Source organism: Scyliorhinus torazame, chromosome 27 (genome assembly GCF_047496885.1).
Source record: "Scyliorhinus torazame isolate Kashiwa2021f chromosome 27, sScyTor2.1, whole genome shotgun sequence".
Lineage (NCBI taxonomy): Eukaryota > Metazoa > Chordata > Chondrichthyes > Carcharhiniformes > Scyliorhinidae > Scyliorhinus > Scyliorhinus torazame.
Window position 1 is genome coordinate 21,360,513 of NC_092733.1, and position 14,710 is coordinate 21,375,222.

Genomic DNA, 14,710 nt, shown 5'->3' on the forward strand with positions numbered 1-14,710 from the left:
ACAGCCTTGAGCGGGAGCTGACAAATGTGTGACTGCTTACTTGCAGCCTCCTTAATAAATTCCGTGTCCACCCCAATTAGGTGCATTGATGTCAACGAAGACTACCGATGCCCCTGCCAAAACCCTACTTAACTAGGACAACCGAACCCCCCCATCTCTATTAAGGTCCACCATCCCAACCTAGTAAGGAGATCCCACTAAATCCAGGCCCACCTCGAGTTCGGGCCCACCCAAAATGGTCGCCGCTTCCGTCCCCACCTACCCCTAGCCACAGACACCTGCGGCACTAGCATTCTACCCGCCCCCCCCCCTCCCACCTCCGCCCCTCCTCTACCCCCATCCCTCCTCCTGGTTCCTCCCCCTCTGAACGCTCCATCCAACCAGCCGCCTTGCAAATACACCGCCCCTCCAAACAAAGGAACCCACCCCACGCCCAGCATCCAGCCCTTGAACCTCACCACTGCCCCCCTGCTACAGCTCCCTCCCCAACACTGCTTTCATTTACTAGCATCTCTGCTAGCGTGGCAATCTCCACTTGGAGAACTACGGAAAGAACCCCACCCACATAACCCAAACAACCCTTCCCCTCCACCCAAACTAGCACAATCTGGAAAGAACAAACCCCTCTTTCCGAAGCCCCATCTCCCAGCAAGATTCAGAACAATCTCAACATCGACCATCGTAAAAAAAAACAACACCGCAATTATAACACCTCCAAACATTTGAATTACAAAACCATCAAAACTGTAACTCAACATTAGCCCTCCCCCAAACCATTCTTCCTAACAAAGTCATTCAGCTCCTCCGGCGCATTCATGTTCTTTATTCTTGAATGTGACCACAGTTTGGCTGGGTACAGCATCCTGAATCAAACCATGTTCCTAAAGAGTGCTGCCTTGGCCTTGTTGAAACCCACTCAACATTTGATCAGGTCGGTCCCAATGTCCTGATATATGCGTATCAGATTACCCTCCCCTACAGTTTCGTGTGGATTTTGCACACCTGAAATCTGCTCCTTCTCCTAGTACTTATGCAACCGGACGATCACCGTCCATGGCTGTTCTCCAGCTCTCGGCCTCTGACACAGCGACCGGTGGGCAGGATCCACCTCTGGTTTTCTCAATAAACCCCTCCCCGACCAGCTTCCCGAACATCTTTGCCATGCAATTTGTGCCGCTCATGCTTTCGACCCCCTCCGGTAGTCCAACGATTCTGAAATTATGACGCCTGGATCGATTCTCCTGATCGTCCACCATGACCTTCGACACTCTGTGGGCCTCCACCAGCACTGTTACCTCTGTCTCCAGAGACACGATTCAGCCGCTGTGATCCAAAACCGTCTGCTCCACCTCCCAAATCGTAGCACCCTGCAACTCCATTTGCTGCTCCACCCTTTCTGCGAAGAGGAGCTACTGCTACCTCAATTGCCTTGGGCAATTCCTCCCGCATCTCCTGCTGGTGCTTCTTAAATTCCCCAGAAATTAACTTGATTAACTGCTCCAATAGGCATTGGAGAGAGCGACGGCGACACAACAAGTTCCGCCATACTTTTCTTCACTGCGCGACAAGGGGTCATCCAACTCTTGAGCTTTATTCGACTTAAGCCTGGTATTATAACCCGCCAACGTGGGCGGCACAGTGGCTCAGTGGTTAGCACTGCTGCCTCACGGCGCTGAGGACCCGGGTTCGATCCCAGCTCCGGGTCACTGTCCGTGTGGAGTTTGCACATTCTCCCCGTGTCTGCGTAGGTCTCATCCCCACAACGCAAAGATATGCAGGGTAGGTGGATTGACCATGCTAAATTGTCCCTTAATTGGAAAAAGAATAATTGGGTACTATAAATTTATTTTTAAAAATTAAAATTAAAAATAACCTGCCAACATCCCACAGAAACCAATAAGATTCAATTGCTTTGTTCTGTTTCCCACCAAAATGCCCGTTAACTGGTGATAGAATCTACCTTTTTAGTATAGGATCTACCTTTTTAGTATATAACAAGTTAAAGGAATAAATAATCCCAAGATTTAAAATGGCTTCTTGAAAAGGTTTGTTAAAATACCCACATTTCAAACAAGACAGTAAAAAATGCTGTTTCCCATGAGGAACATCAAGATAAGGAACCTAGACAGACCAAGGACACATTTGGGCAAGTCAAAGTTTTGGGGCAATATTCCCAGAAACTGTTTTCATGACAACATATAAGGTTAAGAAAGACACATTTCAATCACCTCACATTAAAATTTGCTGGACAGATATTTTAATCGAATTGAATTAACTTTGTAATAACTTTAACCTAATCACAGCCAGAAAGGGGAGTACCATTAGTGACAGCAATAACCTGAAAAAAGTACGTGCTGGATTGAACAATTCATTCCGGAATCACCTGCCTTAAACTTCTGAAGCTCTATCGCTTTGAACAGCCATTTTGTTTTATTTTCAACTTATCTGTATCGTGTATTCAATTAGAAGAAATATCAAGAACTATAATTTGTATTGAATTCAACTCAGTACTCTGTATTTGCTTGGACAAAACGAACTTTAAGAAACTCTGTATCTGCAGGAAAACTGACCTTTGGTAAGAAGCCATCTGCAAACTAAATAAATAAAGATAATTTACTTCACGCATGAAGCTCAGTTTCATAATCTGTCGAGTAGTGTATAAAGTGCGGTGACAAATAAGATATACTAACCAAAGTACAGATCTAATAATTGGGTAAAAAAGACCAAATCCTAAGCCTCCAAGCTGGAGCTCATGGCCGCCACAGAATCACATATTTTTAAATTTAACAGATCTTACACTCCAGCTTTTTAAAAAGAAAACTTCTTTCATTGAGGAATTACTTGGTTTGGAGATATTTCTTCATTTACACAGTTGACCACTTTCTCACTTGGCAACGACTATATTTGGACATCATAAACCCCATCCTGAATACATTCTATTTTATTTTATAAATTTAGAGTACACAATTCATTTTTTCCAATTAAGGGGCAATTTAGCGTGGCCAATCCACCTACCCTAGGTTGTGGGGGCGAAACACGCAAACATGGGGAGAATGTGCAAACTCCACATGGACAGTGACCCATAGCCTTAATCGAACCTGGGACCTCGGCTCCATGAGGCAGCAGCACTAACCACTGTGCCACCGTGCAGCCCCCATCCTGAATACATTCTGCACAGACAGAATTAAAAGTTTTTTTCACAAATTTAGAGTACTCAATTCATTTTTTCCAATTAAGGGACAATTTAGCGTGGCCAATCCACCTACCCTGAACAACATTTGGGTTGTGGGGGCGGAACCCATGTGCAAATTCCACAAGGACAGTGACCCAGAGCCGGGTTCGAACTTGGGACCTCGGCGCCGTGAGGCAGCAGTGCTAACCACTGCGCCACCGTGCTGCCCGGAGACAGAATTAAAAGTTACACAATGTCTTGACATTACAATCCCTAATGATATCTTTGTGAATGAGTTAAAAAGTGACCGAATGAGGGCAGCACAGTGGGGCAGTGGTTAGCACTGCTGCCTCACGGCGCTGAGGTCCCAGGTTCGATCCCGGCTCTGGGCCACTGTCCGTGTGGAGTTTGCACATTCTCCCCTTGTTTACGTGGGTTTTGCCCCCACAACCCAAATGATGTGCAGGTTGGGTGGATTGGCCACGCTAAATTGTCCCTTAATTAGAAAAAATGAATTGGGTACTCTAAATTTATCAAACAAAGAAAGTGCACAACTTTCCACTAAAAAAAAATGACCGAATGGTCTGAGACGTGGGCAAATATTAAGGAAAATTGTAGGTCAACAATCAAAATCAGGGCGGCATGGTTAGCACTGCTGCCTACGGTGCTGAGGATCTGGGTTGGATTCTGGCTCCGGGTCACTGTCCGTGTGGAGTTTGCACATTCTCAGAGTGTCTGTGTGGATTTCACCTCCACAACCCAAAGATGTGCAGGGTAGGTGGATTGGCCACGTTAAATTGCCCCTCAATTGGAAAAAAAATAATTGGGCACTTTAAATTTATTTTAAAAACAATCAAAATCAGTCTCCCAGTTGAAATTTAAATAATTTCCACATTCGCCAATCTGTGGCACTCCATAGTTTCCGGCTATAAATCTTGCCTTTTCAATCCAGTTCGACATCACCATGTTGCCACATCCTGTTTTATCTCTTTTCATTTAATTTCTAAATAATAAAACAAGACTTTCTCTGGGCGAAATAAAGAAGCTTCCTATTAACTATCTCTTCCTAAAATTCCAGTGACTAAAACCAGCAGGAAATATGAGCCATCAGTCAATAACGTTTATTGTTGTATTGTATAATTATTTCAATTTGCGAATCTATCAAGCCCCAGTAATGACAAATAGGTAACATACACTCAAACCACGAATCTCTTCATCATTCTACCATGTTGTATTACGATGATATAGTTACTGTTAGTTAATGACAATATTACATTCATAGTGTATACAATATTACATTCATAGTGTATGAAGAAGGAGAAGATAACAGGTCTGTTTATTTTAAACTGCCAGAGCTCTGAGCAGCACATTAGAAGTTATAACATCTGGTGCAGTTACCAGCCACTACCATTCGTACAATAAGCTGGCAGTAATTTTCATCAGTTAAAATGAATCACAGGTCAATACGACCTAAAAGATTTTGATCTAAATGGGATATGTGAAACTAAACACCAAAGTGGATTAAGTGGATTTTAAATGTTCCCCATACATCCAAAACAAGCTCCTAGATCAGTCATAGAAATACAAAAGTTATTTTTTTGCACATTTCTCACTACTTTAATTGAAGTCCCCAAAATTCAAGTACAGATAGAGTGCATGAATAAACCTTTGAGTGAAAGACTGGTCTTTCTGAAGGTTTTTATAGCTGATTTAAACTGGTGCAGTGTGTAACCGCACCTGATTCCGTTTTTTCAACTCAGTAAAAAAACTCACCCTTTCCTAAAATATATTACTTCTGAAGTATAATATTTGTGCACAGATACTTGGTCCATTCAATTATGTTTTCTTTGGCACCAATGAATAGGTGCTTTTAAACCAGCAACATACTCCTTCAATCTAAAATGATCTGCAGCATGAATTAAGTACCATTGGGAAGGCAGACGTCATGGCTGGGATTCTAAATGAATACTTTGATCTGTCCTCATTACAGAAGAGGCTGCTGCCAATATAAAGGAGCAGGTAGGAGATAAACTGGAAAGGATAAGAATGGATAAATAATTATTTTGAAGGTCAACAGTGCTCAAATTAGTAAAGTCATCCTGTCCAGGCGGGATGTATCTTAGTTTGCTGAGGGATCTAAGAGTGGAGATGGGAGATGCACAATCTTCTGAAAAGGGTGTACTGGAATACTGGAAGATTACAAATGTTACACCCCATTCAAAAAAAAAGATAAATCCAGCAACTATATGCCAGCTGGTGGCATATTTTAGAGACAATATCCAAGACAAAAAGTAAGGAGGTTATGCTAAATCTTAATAAACACTTAATAGGCTCCAGCAGCAGTTTCTAGTAATAAGGTCAGTGAGTAGAGGACACAGATTTAAGCTAAGTGGCAAAACAACGAGAAATGAGGAGAAATATATTCAGTCAGAGTTGCCGTGATATGGAATGCACTGCCTAAAAGGGTAGAAGATGATTCAATAATAACTTTCAATGGGGAATTGGATAAATACTTAAAGGTGAGAAAACTCCCGGGCTAAGGGGAAAGGGCTGAGGAATGAGGTTAGTTGGACAGCTCCTGCAAAGAGCCAGCATAGGTATGACAAGCAGAATAATTTCCTTCTGTGCTGTTTCAACATTGGTTCTGTGATACGGTTGAACTTATTCCAGGCCCTTCTAGACCTGCAGTAAAGCTTCCTATGCCATTACTAGTCACGCCGTTACTGTTGGTAAACTAATATCACAACCTCTTCCCTTTAAGTTTGGGGGCAGCACGGTGGCGCAGTGGTTAACATTGTTGCCTCACTGAGGTCCCAGGTTCGATCCCGGCCCCGGAGTCAGTGTGGAGTTTGCACATTCTCCCCATGTTTGCATGGGTCTCACCCCCACAACCCAAAGATGTGCAGGGTACGTGGATTGGCCACGCTAAATTGTCCTTTAATTAGAAAAAATGAATTGGGCACTTTATTTTTTTTTAAATTTTAAGTTTGCACTGGCTGTCATACAAGTGCACAAAAAAATTGTTGTTTCAGGGTCAATAACAAGACAATATTTAAACACCAGTACTTTGCTTGTTCAAGTTGCAACTCAAATAAATGACACACATACCAGTAGATGCATACTGAGCAATACAATTTCTCATTTGCTTTATGGTCCTCAGAAACAATATTTTGCAAGTAGAACATAGAACATACAGTGCAGAAGGAGGCCATTCGGCCCATCGAGTCTGCACCAACCTACTTAAGCCCTCACTTCCACCCTATTCCCCCTAACCCAATAACCTCATCTAACCTTTTTGGTCACTAAGGGCAATTTATCATGGCCAATCTACCTAACCTGCACGTCTTTGGACTGTGGGAGGAAACCCGAGCACCCGGAGGAAACCCACGCAGATACGAGAGAACCTGCAGACAATGACCCAGCGGGGAATCGAACCTGGGACCCTGGCGCTTTGAAGTCACAGTGCTATCCACTTGTGCTACCTTGCTGCCCGTACCTGATTAAACTAAGCCGCCATTTTCTGGCCCAACCCTATTCAATTTCAGAACTGTCCAGAAATGTTAATTTGCAGCACAACAGCTGCTGTGCATTCACCTTGGTCTCTCAAGAGCCTAGCAGCTCCAAATTAGCTCTCAGACCATTCCACAGCTGCAGCCTCCAATCAAGGGAGCCACTCTGGACACACAAAGTTGCTCCCGTCAGTGAAGTCTCTTCCCTGGCAAAAGGGAAGGCCCAATCCAGCAGCTCTCCATGGAAGTCAGAAAATTAACCTTTTAAAAAAATAAATCTACATTACATGTGTGACCCTTTTCAACAGACTCTGAACAAAAAGTACTCCAGCCACATTTTTCTTCACATTTTCAGCAACAAGTACATGTTAGTTTTGCTAAATATATGAGAACTTGTTCATGACGTGACATCAACCAATGACTTAATGTGCGTATCTAACCAAAGATGTGCTAACAAAGAACTTTCTCCACCTGATAACTTAGCCTGAACAAATAAAATCATCCTACCAACCTCATGGACATTTTTAAAAAACCTCATGGGCATGTGCTTTTCCTTTAATAAAATGTTATAAATTTTCAATTCTTTCAGGTGCAGCTCAAGAAATTCACGATCCCCACATAAATAACATGACAAAAACGCAGAGGCAATTTTAAAAGATGTTTGTCTGAAGTTCTTTGCTCCATTTCCAGCTGTAAAATATGACTCCGTGCTCCAAAGCCAAATAAAAGGATTCAGCAAAACTATTTATGATGTATTACCACACAATGAGTGAAAAAGTGAATGAGGAGCAAAAATAACGAAAAACAAGTAGTACGCAGAACTGAAGTATTTTAGTGACAATATGTTCAAGTACAGTTGCTGATGTAATTTTTTATGGCACTTTGACAGTTCTGAGGTAAAATTGCTAATGGGTATATATTAAAGTTGAATTGCCCTCAATAATTACAATTACACATTTAGTGTAATTCCATAGTATCTAAAGGACATGTAAACTTCCTGAACTTGGGAAATTGGGCGATCAAAGCTTCTATTGATATCCCTGGAGTTAAAGGAATAACATTGGAGATAAGCTCCAAATGCTTGTACAGCCAACAATAAATCAACGTAGCTGTCACTTGGCTGTGAATCTCAAGTATCATTCAAACATGGCAGAATAGGTTTCCCCAAGCAGGTGAATGCTGCTGCTGCAGTTACGCTACTTAGTTGCAGCTATCTTCTGGGACTACTGCTAGCTGCCAGATCGCTTCACAATCTAATTATAGGCACTGCATCCTTTTTTAAAATAAATTTAGTGCACCCAATTATTTTTTTCCAATTAAGAGCAATTTAGTGTGGCCAATCCACCTAACCGGCACATTTTTGGGTTGTGGGGGTGAGACCTATGCAGATATGGGGAGAATGTGCAAACTCCACACAGACAGAGACCCAGGGCCGAGATCGAACCCGGGTCCTCAGTGTCGTGAGACAGCAGTGCTAACCACTGCGCCACCGTGCCGCCTCCTTTCTTCAATTTTGAACACTTTTTTAAAAGTTTACAGAAGCAATGAAGGCAAACTATTCTCTCAGTTACTGCTCACCAATCCCTGAATAATGTCGGATAATGTACAAAATCTCATTGTTTTTTTTTGTTTGACTGGCCACACTTGACAATGTTAAATTATTCAGGCACAGGATCATTTCCCCAGTGAGACTACTGGCATGATGTTGCTATAAACTCCTACCTCTCAAAATCTTGCGTGAGCAATAGGAATAATGAAATTCTCCATTGGTTAAAAAAAATTCTGAATCACTTTGGTTCAATGATCCCTTTAATTTTTGTTTTGCGTTGTGCGGTTTTTGCATTGCACTGTCCCTGTAAGATTGCTGCACAGCCATGCAAGTCTGAAAGGGAATGGTACTTTGTGTAGCCTCCTTGTTCTAGATTGCTGAGCAGGTGAAGACACTGTTAGGACTTACAGTAGATGGTCCCACAAGTCTGATTTAAAGGTTTTTTTGCAAACCCTAACCTTGTGAAAAACAAGTCCAAGGTTCAAAATTAGTCTTTTACCCTTCCAGCTGTATATCAGAGAATACAATTATTAGCTTTAAAACAGACAGCCAAAGACAGCAATAACAAGGACACACAGTATGCAATTTCTCTTGGATAACTGCAGTTAGGTACCAACAGGCAACAGATATATATTGTATGCTGTGCTCACCTGACACTGTAACCACAATGTACTGCTGAGGCGCTGTTACTGGTGACAGCTGAGCAGAAGGCTGCTGTTGTTGCTGTTGTGATACCTGTAGCTCACTGACATACTGTTTTTGGGATGGTGGTGGTTGCTGCTGCTGCTGTTGTTGTTGCTGCTGTGACGGTTGTGCAGCAGTCTGCAGGTCAGTAACATACTGTTGTTGAGTTGGTTGTTGCTGCTGTTGTGACTGTGGCTGTTGCTGCTGCTGTTGAGGCGGTTGTTGAGCTGGTGGGAGTTCTGTAACGTAGGCCTGTGTTGCCATACCAACCTCTGCAGGTGGTACTGTTAAATGGCACTCTCCACTTTGCCCACTAAGAAAACAAAATAAGAAAATCAGTGGACAATTTACCAAACCCCAGTTCTCTGATTGGCAGCCATGAGCTGTATTTTGCTACCAGTCTGTATTATGTTTAACAACAGCAATGACTATTCGGGCAAACCCAACCATATTCAAAACTTAAGCAGGCACATATATTTTATCAATGCATATGGTTCATGGTCGAGTAATTCAGGCTAAAAAAGGAAGCATCAAGTTAATTAACACCAATCCACAACTGCCGTATGCTTTGATCAGAAAGAATTGATATGATCTATGGTTGGTCATAGGAAAATTGGTTAAACTAATCTTGCTCTGCAAAATTCGAGCTCTATCTGCTGATTAAGGTAACTGAGCAAATTCTCCTGCTCTCATCGGAATGAAGAGTTGTAAGTGACTGCCTGTAGTTGGGATCTAATGGACAAAAATTGGAAAAGAGATGGAATGAATCATTTTAAAGCATGCTTATCCTCTGATTTTTTAAATTCCTTCTTTGCTCTCTCCTGAATGGGCAAGTGGGTACCTTGCTTTAATGACATATCAACCATGCATATGGAGGGAACAAAGAGCAGCCTAGGGATTGTCAATTTCCCTCCATAGTTGTAAATAATATTTTCCATACTCAGCCCACAGCAATGAAATTGAAAATGATTGAACCTTGAGCGCATCATTCTGAGGTGACCCATGTCATGATATTCAGATAAACATCATGGTGCAAACATACATACACACTGATGGACAGATCAACGGACCAATCAATACACACACAACATCACAGCCAATCACTGGCAAGAGCATACACACTATAAAACGGGGAACACGACACTTCCCGCTCAATCCAGCAGGAGACAGCTCAGGGCACAGAGCTCACAGCAAGTCACTCAGACATTCACCATGTGCTGAGTGCTTCTCCAAGATAGTGTTAGGGCTAGGTCCACAGGTTAGAGGGTAATGAACGAATCGCAGTAACCAGTTTACAGATGTTGTTATTGTTAGTAATAAAACTGAGTTGTACCATCCGCAACCGTGTTGGTTCGTCTATGTAGCAGAGCACCCAACACGACAACCCACATTAGTGTTTCAGCATACACCACTATAGTGAATCAATAACGTTTTAAAAGGACATGTTAATTCTTGGATGAGATAAGGAGCAAAGAACATGATGTAGAAATACTCTATAATTAAACACAGTAGCTCCAATCACACTTATCTAGCCTTGCTGCTAGCTCAAACAAGAACATAGGAAGTACAGTTGATCTCTGCATACCTTATCCATAGGGTCACATAAGTATGACTTCTACTAATGTTGTACCCAAACCACGACCTTCAAGTTACAATAACACCACCCAAAATAAAACTCTTAAAACACACCACCTGTTCAATGATTTATGTAGATACACCACATGTAGACAACACGTGAATTCATACTGGCAAGTGGCAAGAAGGTTTTTTTAACTAAATGAAATTAAAAGCAGCAAAATATTTATTGTGGCCCAACATCTAACCAGCAAATCACATGATTTTTATCTTACATGGAAATTTTAGCTTTCAGTATTCCCCTCCCCTTGGGGCGGCTCGGTGGCACAGTGGTTAGCACTGCTGCCTCACAGCACCAGGGCCCCGGGTTCAATTCCGACCTCGGGGGACTGTCTATGTGGAGTTTGTACCTTCTCCCCGTGTCTACGTGAGTTTTCTCCGGGTGCTCTAGTTTCTTCCCACAGTCCAAAGATGTGCTGGTTAGGTGGATTGACCATGCTAAATTGCCTCTTAGTATCCAAAAGGTTAGGTGGGGTTACTGGATTCGAGCGGGAGATTGGGGTTTAGGTAGGGTAGTCTTTCGGAGGGTCAGTGCTGACCCGATGGGCCGAATGACCTCTTTCTGCACTGTAAGGATTCTATATTTCAATTTTATTCAACACTAGTTCTGTAACCTCCTTCAATCTGATCTCCTAACCTGATTTGTATGCTCCTCAAATTCTGGCCTCTTAAGAATCTCTATTTTAAATGTTCCATCATTGGTGGCCTCGCCTCCAGTTGCTTAGGCTGCCTTTGATCAGTTTTTTGTCATATTTCCTTATGTTGCTTGGTATTATATTATGTTTTAAATTGTGGAAACTGAGAATATTTATTTATTTTTTGGTTTTTAAAAAATAAATTTAGAGTGCCCAATTCATTTTTTCCAATTAAGGGACAATTTAGTGTGGCCAATCCACCTACCCTGCACATCTTTGGGTTTGGGGGCGAAACCCACGGAGAATGTGCAAACTCCACATGGACAGTGACCTAGAGCTGGGATTGAACCTGGGACCTCGGGTTCGATTCCCGGCTTGGGTCACTGTGTGGAGTCTGCACGTTCTCCCCTTGTCTGCGTGGATTTCCTCTGGATGCTCTGGTTCCTTCCACAAGTCCCAAAAGACTTGCTTGTTAGTTGAATTGGACATTCTGAATTCTCCCTCAGTGTACCCGAACAGGTGCCGTAGTGTGGCAACTAGAGGATTTTCACTGTAGCTTCATTGCAGTGTTAATGTAGGTCTACTTGGGACACTAATAAAAATTATTATTATAAACTGCGTGCAAGCTTCTTCAAGCACTAACCAGCTAACCTTATGGTTTAACTTGTGTTCAGCTTGATAGTTTAACTCCAACTCTCAGAGCTGGTGAGATACTGCTGAATGCATAACCAACTGTTACAGTAACCAGCTGGGAACTTCCTTCAATTTTAAGTGAACCGAGCAAGAAATTCACATCACTTCACACCATGCTACCAATTAAAATGAAAAGCAGTTGAGGAGAAAATGCTAACAGGAACTGCAAAAAGACAAATCACCCACAACTGCTCAAGATTTTAAGCACTTTGCCACACCAAATTACTTACCAATAACAAAATAATCAATAGTTTAAGACAAAGTCAGTATGACTTTTAAAAATTCTTTGTTAAATTAAGAATTTCCTGCCCTTTATTTCTATTCATTTCATAGTAACATATATTGTGCCAAAACATTTTATTGGCTGAATAGAGTAAGCTAAGTCATTATGGAGATTGATGATACATCTTCCCAGAGCACTTCTCATGGTCAGGAGCATCAGCCAATACAAAATACAACTGTTGGTATGGTGAAGAAGTGATCCTTTAAGACTAATTTCTGTTAACTAAGGTCAAAGTTGGTTGCAAATTAGAAGAGAGTGGTTAATTTTAGGCTACAAGTCAATGGCTACCTTTCTCTTTTTCATATAAGATTGTTTCTTAATGTTCTTGTTGGATAGCCTGAACAAAGAACAATACAGCACAGGAACAGGCCCTTCGGCCCTCCAAGCCTGTACCAGTCATGATACCAACCTTGCCCAAAACCCTCAAGAACAAAGAATTAAAGCCATAAATTATTTATTACCATTAACTGTGGGTCAAATATATACAAAACAATAGATGAATAACAATATGAACATGCACAAGCAAACTCTCCCAGCTCCTTAGTCGGTCTGAGGTCACCTGACTCTAACATTCACTTCTATACTAATGAGACTCCTAGTGGTCAGTCAGTGAATTACAATACAACCATGCTATCACTACAGTTTCCAATCTTTAATATTGACATGCAAGGGGTCACTCCACCATGTCTGCCCTGCTGCTCAGAGGGATCCTCGGCCGCACCGCCCGGCTCCGCCTGACAGGGACCGCGATCAGCCCGCGGGCCCGGCTCACTGGCAAGGTGTCCGAGCAGGAGTCGGAGCCGGGGAGTCGATCATTGGATTGAGCGTCATATCTGCAGTGATTCTGATCCCAGCCGCCTGATTCCTGTCTCACATCGAGAGCTACAAGAAGCGGGAGTGAGGGAAGGTCTGCAGTCTGGTGCGGAGAAACCAAACGTCTCAAAGTTCGACACTCCTCTCCTCTCTCTCTCCCTAACCTGCAGCTTTGGACATCCATATTCCACACTTGCCTTCGAATAGCTGACTCACTCTCAGAGCCATTCTTTACTGAAATGTTAAACGTTTTCTTTGTCAATTGGAGCTGTAGCTGATGTTGGTTACAATAAACCTCATTTAAATTGAAAAAGAAAATATTGACATGCAAGAAAATAGCATTTATCAATAGATCAGAGAATAGGTCCACTATTTTTTAATTATAGGGATGAAATGACATATAAAGTATGAGCAGCAGTATTATCAGCTTTGACAGAGTCATCCAGACTCGAAACGTTAGCTTCCTTCTCTCTCCACAGATGCTGTCAGACCTGCTGAGATTGTACAGTATTTTGTGTTTTTGTATTAGCAGGGCTGAATGGACTGAACAAATCAAATTCTATTTTATTACCTGGCATTCAGAACTTTTAACCCTATGGTCTGTCCATTATTATGCAAAAGCCACCATAGACTGGCTTTTAACTATGTTTGATTTTGATCCATACCTTACAGCAAGATTGTGTGAAAGAGATAAAAAGTAGGCATCCGATATTTAGCAACATTCTGGTCAAGGGGTGGAAGTTAGCCGGACTGACAATCTGGTTTCTGCAATCTGGTAACATCATGGTAAATGGCCCATGGGTTTGGCAGAACTGGGATGGTCTGCTGGAATTCAGTAATACTGCATGTTGGTGCCAGGAGTTTGGCAACATAGGGAAAGGCCTATGCCTGACAGTACGATGGAAGTGAAACTATTAAGGACTTCATGATGCGAGTACCTGAGGCTGTTTTTCTCCCACATTTTCCAATGGTCAGGACATCTCACTCTCACAAGTTGAAAGCTAGTTTTCAGTCACACTTTGCAATATTCCAGAGTTCCATCACTGAAGAAATGACACCTTCTCTTCTATACTCAAAGGAATACAAGCCTATTTGTCCTCATAAATTTGGACCTATATCATTCTGGTGAATCTATATTGTACCCCAGGCAATAATATAACCATCCTGAGGTACAGTACCCAGAATGGAAGTACTGTTGATAGGAGTTAACTGGACCACTGTACAGCTGTAACATTGCTCCCACTCTATTACAGTCCAGCCCTCAAGATACATGCAAATATGCCATTAATGTTTTTAATTATTTTTGGATCCCTAAATCTCTCTGCTTATCCACAGTTCCAAGCTACTTGCCATTTTGAAAATATTCTGAACTATCTTTCTTAGGTCCAAAAGACAAACACTTCCTCACACTGAATTGCAGCAGCCAGTTTTGCCCACAAATTTATCAACGTCCCTTTATAACACTCAGGTCCCCTCTACACTTACTGTGTCATCTAATTAGTGTTGTCAGCAATATCAGATACATATCCCTCCGTTCCTTCATTCAAGGCACTTACAAATGTAGTGAAAAGCTGCAAACCCAGCATGGATCCCTGAGGGATACCTTTAGACAAGGCCTGCCAATTACAATACCTAGCCATTATCCAGACTGTCTCTTACATCCTATGCCCATGCAAGCCAATAAATTCAGTGCTCTCATTAAGTTTTGGCCAACATCTCCTTATGTCACTCCGTGTC

The 14,710-nt window shown here is 42.1% G+C and overlaps 1 protein-coding gene across 10 annotated transcripts in view; it reads right to left on the reverse strand.

Moving 5' to 3' along the window:
- rfx1a (regulatory factor X, 1a (influences HLA class II expression)) overlaps positions 1–14,710 on the reverse strand; it is a 182,580-nt gene that overhangs the window by 150,240 nt on the left and 17,630 nt on the right. For 8 of the 10 annotated variants that reach the window (XM_072491095.1, XM_072491092.1, XM_072491099.1 and 5 more), the window contains one exon: positions 8,881–9,227. In XM_072491095.1, coding sequence (XP_072347196.1) covers positions 8,881–9,178 — 298 coding nt within the window. In that variant the 5' untranslated portion in view covers positions 9,179–9,227. Of the gene's footprint in view, positions 1–8,880; positions 9,228–14,710 lie in introns of those variants that run through there. The other 2 variants (XM_072491098.1, XM_072491097.1) reach the window with 1 other exon arrangement.